Here is a 15288-nt window from a genome sequence, read left to right on the forward strand (position 1 = left end):
GGAGTATACGTTTTGTGGGAACAACTTCTAACTATGGGCACCTGAAGAGCCATTTGCTAATTTTTAATCATTTGGTTGATTGATTTACACAAAGGGGAGTGGGAAAATCCCAGCATTAAAACAAAAAAAAGACATGATTGATTTTTACCTTAAAGTCATTTTCAAGAAACGCTACAGAAGTTTTAAACCACTTTTCTGATCTGCTCAGGGCTTTGAAATAACAGCAGAGACTGCAGCACTCCTCCCAAAAAGGAAAACAAACCAATCCAGGGTTTTACAGTAGGTTCAGTACATTGTTGGGACAGAACTGTGGGAGTTTATTTAGACCTGTGTAAATATGTACAGAAACCCTCACAGTTATTACAGCTGTACGTTTGCTTCTAGAAGAAACTAAATAAACACGACTCTCTCCATATTTGGCTAAACCTGAATGAACCCAGACATCTTTATTTCTCTGACCTAGCCTTCCCACAATATCATATTTAAAAAAAAGAATTAATTAGTACAATCCCTGCTCACAGATGCGGAGGGGGAGGAAGAAAGAGATCGATCTTTATGCCAATACTTTAAAGTGCTGGTAGGCACTCTGAGTATGTCTACACTGCAATTAGACACTCATGGCTGACCCATGCCAGCTGACTTGGGTTCATAGGGTTTGGGCTCATGGGGCTGTTTAATTGCAGTGTAGACGTTCTGACTCAGGCTGCAGCCCAAGCTCTAGGACCCTCCCACCTTGCAGGGTCCAAAAGCCCAGGATCCATCCTAAGCCCAGACGTCTACATCCCAGTTAAACAGCCCCTTAGCCTGAGTTCCTTAGCCCAAGTTTGCTGGCATGGTTTTTTAATTGCAGTGTAAACATACCCAGAGATACCACAGCAATGGGGAGCTGCCTTTGATTCTCAAGGAATCTTATCCTAGGTCTTGTCCACACAAGAAAGTCACCCCAGTTTAATTTAAGGTGAGGTTTAAAACTGATTTTGTTAAATTGGTGCAAATGGCTGGGTAGACACTTCTATTTCACTTTAAACCAAGCTTATTTTGGTTTAGTTTAAGGCCACTAGAAATCAGTTTAGTTAAGGTAAACTGAAATAGGAGGGTCCACACTGGCTCGCACTAATTTAACAAAATCATCTTAAAAACGATTTAAGCCAACCGGTGAAACTTTCTTGCGTACACAAGTAGAGCTTGCCAGGAAGTTTCCAATGAAATATTTTTTTGTTAGAAAAATGCCAGTTTGTTGCATCCAAAACTTCTCATGAGAAAGGGTCACTTTTGACGCATCTCCTGATTAGAATTTTTTTTTAAAGTTTCTAAATTGTCTAAACATCCCATTTTGACATTTTTCAAAATGAAAAATTTTGTTTCTCGATTTGAAATTAATTTTGTTTCAACATTTTAGTTAATTTATATTTTAAAAATTAAATATTTTAAAAGGTTGAAATAAAAATGTAATGTTTAGAAATTATCAAAACAAAATATTCTGATTGGCCCAACCTGAAATTTTTTGGGATGATCAATTTGTGAAAATTATCAAGATTTTTTTTTTTTTTTTTTTTTTTTTTTTTTTTTTGGTGGTCTATTTGCAGGATGGGAAAAAAATTCAAAATCTCAAAAACTCTCATGGGAGAGGTAAACTATTTCCCACCCAGCTTTATGCGTAAGGTCTTATTTCCAATGAAAGCTAAGGCGGCTTTCCATAGGCACATAGTATACTGGAGTGCCATTTAGTGACTTTTTAAAAGCACTCTGTTTCTGTATAAATAAATCTAAGCCTGGAACAACTAGTTTCTTATAAAAAAAAAAATTGATGTTATCTTGCCATCTGGAATGTGCATAGGATTTTATTCATATATTAATGGAAAGTATAGACCAGATTCTGACATGATTTACACTACTGTAAAGCAAGAGTTCCTCTACTGATGTCAATGGAGTTACAGCAGTGTAAATCAGTGTAAGTGGAATCAGAAGCAGGCCCATTGTCTCCAGTAATGTATTACGTTCACATGTTCTTATTGTTCCATTACATTTTTCATATCACAAATACACATGTAATCATGTTTTAAACATGATAATTGAAATAAATACTAATGGGGCTTCAAAACTTGTGGGTTATACTTTGCAAAAAAAAAATTGCTATTAGAACACTTCACAAAATGTCTCAAATTTTACTAACATGGTCAGAGTGAAATTTTATTTTTTGAATCTGGCCATCATTTTGTGAACACTTTCCCATTATGTAATTGATGGATGAGATTTGCTGAAGTTTTTTTCCCCGAGTTTTACAGGTGAATATTTTGGATGGCATTTTAAAAAGCTCTCAGCATTTGCTTAACTGTGCTCCCACTGAAGTCAAAGGAAGTTTTATCATCAGAGTTAGGCCAATATCGAGTACTTTTGAAAATCTCACCCTTTTTTTTCAGTATTATGTTGACCTTATAGACAGACTGTAGAATTTGTATCCAAAATATTACAAAAGTTATAGTGATAGTGCATTGGCACAACAAATATTGCCAATCCAAAACTATAAGAAAAAGAACAGTAAACAAATTAGCCTGCTAATAAAGCTGATGTGACATAATAGTCACACAGAGCAAATGACCGTCAGCCAAAAAGAACAAAATGTATTTCCTTTGATTCAGGATAAACTGAAATGGGAAACATAAATTAACCAGTTGATTTAAGTACTGAAAACACTATTATCAGACATCTAAGGTCCTGAGCTAGACAACCTCTTGCATCAAACTGGTTCATAGAATTTAACAGATCTATTGTATAATGTAATAGATCATACATAAGCTTGAAAAATATCCTACCATTAGCAGTCTTCAGTCCGACCATTTCCATGACAATTCCTGAAAAACTTGGGCTATTTAAGGTGTTGTTCTCTTTACTTTTTCTAGACAGTATTTATCAACTACACTTCCTTAGTCCTGCTGCCTTAACATCTTGTTTCTTTACTCACAACTGAAAACTAGAACTTCCTTTAAGACTAGCTAAGGAGTGACACAGGCTAGGGGTTATATAGTTTACTGATTAACTTCATTACAGTGAAGCCTATTTATAAATGCTTGAGACAATACCAATGCCAAATTACAGAATAAATGTCCTTTAATAAAATCGGAATACCTTTCTCTGGGTGAGTGTGTAAGGCAGGTCTGAGTGTCTCAGTGACACTCTCCCTGCTCAGCAGCTGAAAGGGGGGCACTTTATCTGAATGGTCTTTGTATCTGCATGAGTACAATTAAGTATTTAGCATAACTTACCTATGTGCTGAGCATAATGGGAAATGGTTAGCAGGGCTGGTTTTGGGCTACAAACCACTTTTGTGTTAACTGCTGGGGTAATGAAATGTGTCCTTCAATTGTATGAACAGATGTCAGCAAAACTGTGCTTAGTTTGTTATGATAGAATCTGCACCCTAAACTAAACAGAGCTCCACAAGGGTGGCAGACAGATGTTTCAGCCTGGAAACGTTGGGGGTGGGGGGGGGGGGGAGAGGTGGAGCAATCTCCTATTGGGATCACACTGGCCCTGGTAAAGGGCTGCCCCCAGTCATGGAGTGATTCTCTCTCCCCATTGTTAAAAGATAGAACTAATGACTCATCCTGGAGTCTTTTGTTTCTTGAAAGCAGGGACATTGCCTGTATGTCAGCAGAAGGTTTACCCATGAGCTGAGATCACTAAGAGCTGAAATCACTAAGAGCTGAACCAGTAGAGGATCTGGGAAACCTTGCCTGACAACTAACAGAGCTGAGTGAGCACCAGGCAACTCTGGTGAGAGGCTGGCACAGTTGGTGCCGGTGCGGTCGGTGGAGAGGCTGGCACAGTCGGTGCCGGTGCAGTCGGTGGAGAGGCTGGCACAGTTGGTGCCAGCCTGGGGCGGTCAGGGTCAGCGGAGAGGCTGGCACAGTCAGTGCCAGCCGGGTCAGCGATTGGCAGAGGGGTCGGCACAGTCGGTGCCAGCCCGGTGCAGTCAGCGGGAGCCAGGTGCGGTCGGAGCCAGCAGTCGGTGGGAAACAGGCGTGGTTGCTGCCAGCAGTCAGGGACTCAGCGAGGCCCAAAGGCAGTAGGAGACAGCAGCAGAGGGGGCCTGGTCAAGCCTGTGTCGGACAGGAGCGGTATAGGGGGTGGAGCCAGCCCCAAGAGGTGGACATTGCAACCACGCTGGTCAGTACAGGGGGAAGAAGGAAGGGAGAGGCGAAGGACACGCCCTGTACTCTGGGAGGGGTTTGGTTCATTGAGTTCATGAACTCTGTTTGCACAGTTCCCCAAACCAGTGCTGTGTTACCTCTCTTTTGCTATTAAAAGGTTTCTTTCTACACTCAGACTCTGTGCTTGCGAGAGGGGAAGTATTGCCTTTTGGGGGCGCCCAGGGAATAGTGTGGTAATTTCCCAGGTGACTGGGTGGGGGCTCGAGCCAGTTTGGTGTTGTATCATTGAGAGATATAGATATAGAACCCGGCCCTTGCTGCTGCCGACACGGTCTGGCATAAGGGTTACAAGTGTATTCAAGGACAGGGTCAGATTTACACCTTACGCATCCTTAGGCATAGCATCTTCAGCACCCCCCCTGCCTAGAGCTGACCTTCATGTTTTCCACACAGGGGGCAGGGGTGGTGGGGGGGGGAGGAGCTGGCTGGGCAAGCTCTTCACGGGGGCGGGGGGGAGGCTGGAAAATCGGCTCCTCCAGGAGGAGGGAAAATATGTTCACCCCTGGGCTCTGGTGTCTGTCCTGGCCAGGGGGCGGGGCCTCAGGGGGAAGAGGAGGAGCAAGGCGGTGGGGCCCCAGGAGAATGGAGGAGGACCAGGGGGCTGGGCCTGAGTTCGGTCACTTGTGCAGGTCCTCCAAATTTGCCAGAGTATGGGCCCTGTTGGCCCATGTGGTAATCCACCACTGTTTAGGCATCCCTAGAATGCTGGCGCCCCATGGCACATGCCCATTGTGCCTAATTGGAAATCCATCCTTGTTTAAGGGGACTCTTCCATGTAGCTCCTCCATTACAGTTTTGTAATTTTTTGGGTTCATTGACATTAGTATTTTTATGGAAAAAAATCTACTACTTATTTTAAATAACTAAAATTAATAGATTAACCATTCAAAAATAATGGGCAACTCATTTTGGCTGGCTGATGCAACGTGTTTCATAGACACAGAGAAAACTGTTATTTTAAGAGGTCCATATTCTGTTGTCTTTACCAAGACAAGACTCACGAGTTCTAAAACATTTTTAGTCAGTAAGATTGCTCAGGAAAATATCCATTATACTTGGTAGTAAGTATATATAGAATCAAACCCCAAAGGTATATCATTCCATATTATTATTTAAAAAAATATGCACCTTTCAAAGCTAAAAAGGTGCATAGGAGGAACTAAGCACACAAGTAATTCTCTGTGATCCTGTCCTATCAAATGACCTTGTGCCACATAGCTCTATTCATTCACCTCTTTCAGATTTAGTTGATATATTTCTCATTATTTTAGAACATCTTTCCGGTTACTTCTGCTTCACTGGATCATTTGTTGTCCATAATTATTGTACATACATAATTTTCTGTTTTAGTTTTTGCTGTTTTGTTTCCTTTGCTCTGGAAGTTGACCGCTTGCCTATTTATCATCTCTGCTATGATGGTAATGCCAGATGTTGCACCATCTGTGCTGGATACAAATAGTTAGCTACTCCATTTTATGATCTTTTAATTATTAAATCATTTCTGACACTTGATTTTAGAGATTTTTTAAAAACCAATTACAAGTTTTCAAATGGATCCAGTATCTTCAGTTCACTAGGATGTTATGTCACTGATACAGCTATTACATAGCATTTCCTTTTGAGATTTGTTTTAATTGTCCAGTCATTAAGGACTGTGTAAATACATTGTTTCTTACATTAATTTATTCTTGTATCTTACAATCCACTCTGGGGGGTCTTTTAATGAACCCCATAAAAATATTAACACCTCAAAAATGCTACTACTCTTTTTTTCCCCCAATTTTCCCCAACTAGTCACATTTACAATGAGTTTGACATATCTAGTTATTTCCCATATGTGTTGTGTTACATTTTAGGGAAAAATTGCTGGAAATCAGGGCCAGTTCATAGACTTTAAGGCCCGAAGGGACTGTCATGAACATCTAGTCTGACCTGTTGCACATCATAGGCCACAGAACCTCACCCACCCATTCCTGCAATGGGCTTGTAATCTGTAGCTAAATTAATGAAGTTCTCAAATCTTGATTTAAAGACTTCAAGTTACAGAAAAGCATCATTTACTCTAATTTAAACTGGCAAGTGACTCATGTTCCATGCTGCAGAGGAAGGTGAAAAAAACCCAGGGTCTCTGCAAATCTGACCTTGGGAAAATTCCTTCCCTACCTCAAATATGGCAATCAGTTAGCCCCTGAGCATGTGGGCAAAACCCACCATCCAGACACCTGGGAAAGAATTCTCTGTATGAACTTAGAGCCATCTAGTGTCCCATCTCCAACTGTTGGAGATATTTGCTAATAGCAGTAGCAGTTGGGTTTTATGCCATGGTAGGCAAACTCATCATACCATCCCCACCGAAAATTTATCAAGTTCAGTCTCAAAACTACAATTACAGATTTTTTTTAAACTGAGCCTCTTTATCTGAATCAGTTGTATAAATCTATCTATCTATCTATCTATCTAGGTTCTTATAAAAACTTTCATGTCTGTGGTATCTGAAGCTGCAGTCTTAACATCAAGCAGATTAACAAAACCTATACAAAAAGTTAAAAAAAATTCAAAGCATTGCAACCCATTTGGCACCTAAATAACAGTGTTTGTGCACCTCTGTGTATATTTAAGATGTTAGATATGCAGTCCATACTTAAAAATGACATTGTTTCATGTCTGAAGACTTGTACCTTGTAAAAAGAGTAAGGGATAACTGTTGAAGAAAATGTTGGGAGTAAGGAGTTTTCACACATATTAGATGGCTATATCCTGTTGTATTCATTTATGTGGACTATATGGTCAAAACCATTAACATAATCCAGTCACTATCCAACATTAAGCAGTTTTAAACAAGGTTCAGGGTTGATATACAGGTACCATAGCCTGCTTAATACCACGGCAAAACCACCATTAATAATCCTTTTATCCCCCACTTTTTATTAAAGATACAGAAAAGAAGGGGAAACAGTTCAAGCATTTGGAAAGTAAAGTGTTAATAAAGGCTTTCATTTTAACAGTACCACTGATTCCCTTTCCCTTTAGCTGGAGACAGTTATTAGAAGGGGGAAAAGAGCCCTTACTTGATGGTCTCTTAGATGGTATAAAGATGGTAATAACTGTCCTTTTTGGGGGGGGGGGGGGATGGAGAGGAATGAAGAAGTTAGTTGAAATGGGCTGGAGCTGTCATCGTTACTGTTTTGTTTTTTTAAAGTCCAATCCCATTTTCTAGAAGACAAAGATATACAAAAGGGAAAGAAAAATACACAAAGATAGAAAATGCAGCTTCTGTCTCTGGTGTTGACTCACACTTGCAACCTCAATTCTGGAGAAACACAAGCACGGCACATGTCTTATCAGGCACTCTGAGACCTGAAAATTTTGTGCCAGCATTGGACTGTGTAGGACATTGAATTTAGCTGCCTCTTTCCGGTCACAGACTTATAGCAATGTTGCAAAATATACAATCTTGGCTAGCTAATCCAGACTCTCATTAGACAGAAGACAAAAGGAGAGGGATAGGAAAGAGAACTCACAGTTAGGGTAAATTTGTAGGCCCAATTATTACAAGTCCTAAGGTGGGATAATGTTATAAATCAAATTAAATCTATTACCAAGTACAATTGAGCAATGGACCTCTACATTTTATGGCTGGGACTTCCACTGAAAAACCAACAATCTTAAAAATATACTAACTTAATACCCTACTTTTTAGCTGTAGCACATTGCTATCACTGGAAGAACATTTGGAAAATATTGGTGATGGAAATACTTACTTATACAAAAATTGAAAACATTTTAAAATGTGATTTTGTTTTGGCTGAATTCACTAAAACACTGTTTCCTGTTGTCAAGCCCACACAGCTATTCTCTTTTTTGTTTTCTGTTTACTAATTAATGATAAATAGTTAAGAATTAACTGCATTTCCTTGTTATTTCCAAGTGATATTTACACTGAAATGAAACATCCAAGAAATCACTTGACTCAGCCAACCATTGCTCCTGTTGAATAGTTCCTAACTCCCCCTCAAGTAAACCTAATGTCATCATGATTTCAATTACCATGAGTCCAATCCAACTACTCCAGGTGAAAGGTATTATTCATTATGAGTAAGGATACGTCCCTAGAGATATAGAATAGAGTGAAATCCTGGCCCTGTAGAAATAAATAGCAAAACTCCCACTGACTTCACTAGGGCCAGGATTCACTGATAAGTTAGAAGTGTTTGAAAACCTGGTTTGGCACATTGTGTTGTATCACTTTTCAATAGGCTCAAGGTATGATACTGCTTCCTTTACACAATTGGTCCCTTTCAGCTCAAGGGACTTTGTTGGGTAAGTAAAATAAGTAGCATTTGGACAGTGAGGAGAAAATGAAACTATCTAATGAGGGAAAGAAGGAGGGAAGGAAAAGGCTGGGGAATCTAATTCTATTAATTTCACTTTCAACTTCAGTTTGAAAGGCTTTTCCTTTTATCTCTCATTTCTACTTACCAATAAAAATGAGGGGGAAAAGGCAAAGAGGACACAAAACAAAACACAAGAAACAGAAGAGCTGGCCAAAAAGAAAAGACATGATAATAAAGAAAAGTCTATATTTTAGTGGCTCTCACATACTCTGCTCTGGCTTTACCATTTCCAAACAGAGCACCTCTTTCCAGGAGTTCATAATTCTACAAACAAAATCTCAGTTAAAAAATGAGAGACTAAATAGACATTAACTACAACAGATACATTACCCTTGAAATATATTGTTAAAGTAGCAATTTTCAGACTTCATCCACTGAAAGTGAAATTGTTTATCCTGAAAGATACTCTGAACTTCTTGCAACTATAAATCTTGAGTGCTGATAAATCTTCAGAGCTACTTTAGGATTACCATGGTGACCAGCTTCACAGTGTAAACATGCACAATGACAGCATTACTTTACGAAGTAACTAGACCCCAACACTCAGAACTGTGTATTTAAAGGGGCACTTAGGCATACACTCATGGTTCTAACAATGCCTTCCAGGTAGCTCTAGCCTGAATGAACTACAAAGCAAAACCAATACTTAAATATATATATGTGTGTGTGTGTGTGTGTGTGTGTGTTTAGATTTTTGGGTGACTAACAACCCTTCCTATTATATCAAAACGATAATAGGTGAGGCATTGCATGGGAAATTTATTTGTTCCAAGTGTCTTTAAAAGATAAATATTGCCCTCTAGTCCCTTTAAGTGTGTAAGTCTCAGCCTGTCAAGGTCCAAAATTTGAAACATAGATGTGTCACAAAAAAACAAATGAGGGACACAAAAAAGTTTACATGCATGAAATTTCAAAAGCAGTCAGAGTAATTTCCTTAGTGAAATAACTCTCTCTCATCTTGGTTTCATGATTCTGTATTTCTGATGCAAATCATTTTCAACAATAAAAATGTGGAGATGCCAAATTTAAGAGAAACATGGTAGCTTTGGTACTAAACCGAGTGACATCCCTCAAAAAAAGGGACAGTTGAAAGGTGTGCATAGGTGAAACATGCCCTTCCTAATTTGAGGCATAATTCAATTCCCTTATACATTAATTATTTATATTACAGAAATACCCCAACTTAGATCAGGGTCCTATTTTGCTAGGCACTACATACACATAATAATACCTCACTCTCCCAGCACCTAACAAAGGTGGTAGGGATCAGTATCCCATTGTACAGATGGAGAAACTGAGGCACAGAGAGAAGAAGTGACTTGCCCAAGGCCACTCAGCAAGCCAATAACAGAGCCAGGACAAGAGCTCAGGTGTCCTGAATCCCAGTACCAATTTCTGGTTACTACATCATATTATTGCCTCATGCATGTCCTATTGGATTATACAAGCTTCTCCCCAAGGAACTGACAATTTCAGTGTGAGTAGGTCAAGCCCTTGTGGAGGAGAACATGTTTTAAATCAACAGCGTTCCTTGTATTTTGGAATTGCCCAATCTTCATCTCTTTTCCAGAAAATATCAGTAAACAAATAACACGATGAACTTTTGGGGCCAAAATCTACTCTCCCACGTGTGAAAAACTGCAGTAATTCAATCAAAATCAACAAAGTTACTCTGGATTTTTACTGGTGCAAATGAATCCCAGAATTTGACCCCAACATTTGAATGCCACCCTTTTCTTCATACATTTTGGCCTGTGACCATGGAATTTAACAACTAGGCAGAATATATCTAAAATTGTGGTACGTATTGCTGCTTTAAAAACTTCACAGTACTGAATTTGCTAAAATATATTTCTCCACCACAGGACAGTGGTTCCAAAGTCAAGGGGGGGAAAATCCCTTTAAAATTTAAGCGTGCATAGGTTTAGTTTGTTTCATAGTGGCTCCCAACACAAATATCTGCTCATTAACATTACAGTTTAGCCACTAGGTATCCAGGTACGCTCTGACTGTTAACTAACTGATGTGAGAAAGAGAGATGATGAATATGATCTTGTGTGATCTTAGCATACAATTTTTAATTGAGATGCAGCCCAGACAGAGAGCTTGGCCCATGGGGAGAATGGAGGAACAAAGCACCCGAACTATAACTTCCTTGAAATATTTCACTTCAGGTCAACCCCAATCCCAAAGATGTTCCCAAAGAAAAAAATGAAAAAACCATCAGAAAATTCAAATTTTCCCAGGGAAAATGTCAATTTTATGGAAACTAAATTTTCTTTAAAAAAAAAAAAAACATATAGATGGAAAATTCTTTAGTGGACAGGAAAATTCATAAAGAGGCATAATAATTTCATTTTTAAGGCACTGCACTGGCACTTTGTAGATCTGGGTTCAACTCCAGGCCTTTCCACACTGTGAGACTTTGGGCAAGTCAATCTCTCTGTGCCTCAGTTTCCCAGCTATACAAGAGGGACAGTAACAATAATCTTAATCCCAATTTTGTCAGTCTTGTCTGTTTAGACTCCAATCCTGCATTTCTTTGTGCACAGGCAGATATCTGTGCCTGCACAGAGTACCATTGACTTCAGCAGGTCTCCACACATGAATAGCATCTTTGGCAGTATAGGTGGATCCACACTAGGAACACTTTGTCAGTGCAATATATTGGTATTTCTATACCAGCAAAATTTCCTAGTATAAACATGGCCTTGAAAAACATGCTATGTGGGTTTAGTTTTCGGTTTTGCAAAGCTCTGGTTAGGGGATGCTGTGGGAGAGAGGAAATTGTGTGCAGGAGAGTTTGCTCTCTGCCTTGGGTGCTCATTATTTAATTCTTGTGGCAGAGTTTCTCCCTGGGAACCAAGTGTTGGAGTTGGGCTGAGATTCCTGGAAGAAGGGATTGCCCTGCATACTGTTTGGCCATTGCATTTCAGGACTGGTATATGTGTATAAATAAGGCATGTTGCACTTAGAATACACCCACACTCCTTGTCACTACTTTTTCCTCTACTGGGAAGCCAACTTGCAAGGCCCCAGACACATGCTCCGACTCAGAAGAAGGAACAACACTGGTATCGGAAGAAAAGAAAATAATTAAGATTGCTGTCCTATTTGCCAGTAACACATATAATAGAAGACAGCTTCCCTGTACTCATAAAATATTGACAGAGTATTCTTCATTCATTAACAAGCCTGTGTTTCACAGAGGAAAAATGCAGTGGAGTCTCAACTATGTAGAATTTTTGCAGCCTTCATTATAACTTTTATTATGGCACTAAAGTTAACAGCACAGTTTTTAGTGGTCTCAATAAAAATAGAGTAGTGATTTTAATACCAATTAAATTCTTTTCATAAATGTATATAATAAGGCAATATACATATTTTATAGTATCATTTAGTTATAAATTGACTAAAAATATTTTGTATCTGCTCAGCTTGATATAAATGACTAATCTGAAGAGCATTTCCTGCCTATGTCTTTGTCTATCCTTGCTGAATAATTTATCATGGCAGCAGAATGCTGGTACAATAGTAAACTACAAGCTTTGTTAAACTGTGGAATATAACAATAATATTGTGCCATATTTTGCCATTCATTTAAATGGGGGAGTTCCACATAAAAACAGATTGCACACCATGGACCATAGTAACTGACTATAGGACTTCAATATTTTGACTCTAGGCTATTGGCTCAGTTATAATTCGCTGTAGATGTGTTATAAATTAATTTGATGACTTACCAAATAAATGAGGACCTTCAGAAAGTGAAAATCCATCAGTAGCAGGTAGCTGGGAATGTCCTATTAGATTCATTTCAGATCCCATCTAGTCTTTAATTGAAGAACAATGTGAGAGTCAGGACACAGGCTGAAAGAAAACCTGAAAAATACAAAGAACCAAGGATAACTAAAACAAGATAATAATTCATTTTTGTGTACATATTACAGGCCAGAATTCTGAAGGTTGTTTCAATATTTACTATAACAAACCCTGACTTGAAATTATAATGTCCATTTTAGCCTTTTAAAAATGCTGTACCCACTGTTTCTCCTTGCTGTGACATATTTTGCTTTCCACAGAAACTGATGGGGATTATGCTGACACATTATTCTTTCATGATTTCCTAAACAAGTGGCCTGAATTTTTAAATGTGCTGCACAAACTGCATTGGGTCTCAATAGGAGCTGTTATGTGCTCACCACATTTGAAAATCTGGCCTCTGATTTAGGTACCTAAATATGGATTTAAGAACCTAAATTTCGGCTCCTAACCTTGCAAATCTCGGCCTTTCCATGTTTTGAAAAAAGTAACATGTCGTTTCTCCCAACTCTATTCACAGATTTCGGATTATAGTTTTCATTACAGCGTATCATGGCTCAAGCAGTAAGACAATGTGCTTTAGGAGTCAGTATGCAATCTCCCCATTTAAAACACAAAGAGCTTTTTGATTAAACAGAGAGAAAAGCTATGAAAATACTATTGGTACGGGTGCATGTTTTTCCCCTTTATAAAAGTACTTCCTTAATTCAAGCAATTTAAACTTAGTAATACATTAACTGCTGAAATTTCACTGCACACGCTGAGAAAACAGTGATTGTCTTGGATTGTCTCTCCTGTTCTGTTTCAGTATTATGACCAAGTGTTCAGAGTTTTTTATTAAATGAAGCATTCCTTCACTTAGAAATTATAGTTTGGCTTTCAGGCTTCCATGTTTTGGGTAATGGGTAAAATGGGCAACATTTTCAAAAACACCTAATTGACTTTCCATTGGACTTAGATTTCTAAGTCACTTAGTTGCTTTTAAAAATTGAACCCAGTATCTGTAAACCAAATAATGCTGTGGAAAACTTCTCTACCCAAAGTGGAATAGTCTAATAAAGGATCAGTGTATGAAGAAATCCCAGAGCGGAGTCAACTGGCAAGCAGTTAATGATAGGAGCAAGTACAATAAGCACATAATTATTTTTCAGACTGGTTCAAAGGGATCTATCAAGCTTTCCTAACATAAACCAAGACTCTCTAATCAGAAGGATGCCTTTTTTTAAATTGTCCTTTCAGAGATAAATTAAACAGTTTACACAGAAATGTCAAATGATGCTTGTGTCATAGACCAGACGATGTTTCTGTGGCAAACATGTAAACCAATCGCAAGCAGAGAAGCATGATTCCACAATCGCCGAAGCCTCTTGGTATCTTGGGATGGGAATAGAAAGTCCATCCTCTTCTGTTCAGCATGGGCATGTCCAAGCCCCTCCCCACCCTACTCCCTGACTGTAATGCATATCACCAGTGGGTACTGTCAGGGGAAGAAGCAGCCCTCCCATGTCCCAGTCGAAGGGGCAGGGTCCTCTGACAGCCTGGAAGGGACAAAATGCGCTGAGCTGCCAAAATATATCTCCTAACGACTCCTAATTAGCGCTGTCAAGTAGATGGCAGCCCATTGGGAGAGTTTCCCACACAAATGATCCAGGGAAGCATGGAATTATAGACTAGCACCTCTCACATGAACCCCCTCAAATTTCCTAACCTAAAGGTTACTTACTTACTAATTGCCATTTGTAGGAACTCCTGATTGTGCTTCTGTCCTCTCCTCCAGCAGCTTCTCTACTATAATTGTAGCTGCTCTGGGACGGCACTAAACTCCGTTGTTCAGGGCATCTGAAGAGAGGTTCTTTGCATCTTGCTGTAGGAGTCCCTTTTTACCTCTCCAAACTTGACTCAAGAGTCCTCAGGACATAGGCCCTTAGTCCTGCATAACACCCATCTGACTTTCCTGAAATGGGACCTGGAAATTAGGTGCTATAAATATTTAGTTCTCTTCATATTCCCTTGTCAGTGATAAACTTGGTAGTTTACCATCAAATAGTTCACACTGCAAGATTTTTAGGGCAGGGATAGTTCGTGTGATTGTACAGTGCCTCTCACAACAGGGCTGATCCTGGTGCTACTATAATACATATTCAAATATGTATTGTATGTAACAACAGCCAAAAAAGACCTCAACTTCTAAACAGTTTGGCTTTCAGACTTCTTTTCAATTGCGAGCATCTTCATTTATAAATGTATGTATCCTGTCTGCATCGGTCCTGTGCTGCAAATAAACAAGCTGGTTCTGGAAGAAGCACACTTTTTAAATTCTAATATTACACTTATATTTTTATAGTCTTTTCAGACCTTGCAGAGGTTTCTTTCATGTTCCTTTGAGTCATTCCCATTTATCAATGTGTCATGCAGTTATCAAAATACCACCATGTAGCTTCTGGAACACCTGATCCATTGTTCTCTGAAACACTGCAGGTGCATTGACTATACCACATTGTAATCTTTCATACCTAAACAGTCCTTTGTTCATAATAGGGAATCTGGTTGAATTTGGCTGTAATGCCACCTCTTGATATGCTGGGAACACGTCAGATTTCACCTTTCCTAATCTTAAAGTTTAGAAGGTGGATACTTATTCACTTTTTGGTCCCCACATGGTCTGACATTTCTCCTATACACTCAGCTGACATTCTCTGAACTCCACAGTCAGTTTATCGTATTTCTTCTCTATGGATTCCCACAAAGCATAAGACACAGCACAGAACCAGCTCTAAAAATCTAGGCATGGCATTTTCTACCACATGCAGCTTTGCTGTTGCATCTTATCCTAGAGCTCCCCAGCCCCAAGGTTTGCATTT

At 39.1% G+C, this 15288-nt stretch overlaps 1 protein-coding gene across 10 annotated transcripts in view; it reads right to left on the minus strand.

The window, feature by feature from the left end:
- Window positions 1-15288, minus strand: part of NR1H4 (nuclear receptor subfamily 1 group H member 4) — a 62228-nt gene that overhangs the window by 43486 nt on the left and 3454 nt on the right. For 6 of the 10 annotated variants that reach the window (XR_010921982.1, XM_067559727.1, XM_067559724.1 and 3 more), the window contains exon 2: window positions 12349-12487. Coding sequence is in view for 8 of the 10 variants with exons in the window: in XM_067559719.1 (XP_067415820.1) it covers window positions 12349-12433 (85 nt within the window). In the remaining 2 variants the exon portion in view is untranslated. Of the gene's footprint in view, window positions 1-2813; window positions 3956-7279; window positions 7298-12348; window positions 12488-14150; window positions 14172-15288 lie in introns of those variants that run through there. The other 4 variants (XM_067559725.1, XM_067559720.1, XM_067559723.1 and 1 more) reach the window with 3 other exon arrangements.

The sequence above is a fragment of the Emydura macquarii genome, unplaced genomic scaffold (assembly GCF_026122565.2).
Source record: "Emydura macquarii macquarii isolate MOO-44397 ecotype Brisbane River unplaced genomic scaffold, CSIRO-AGI_Emac_v2 contig_2205, whole genome shotgun sequence".
Taxonomy (NCBI): domain Eukaryota; kingdom Metazoa; phylum Chordata; order Testudines; family Chelidae; genus Emydura; species Emydura macquarii.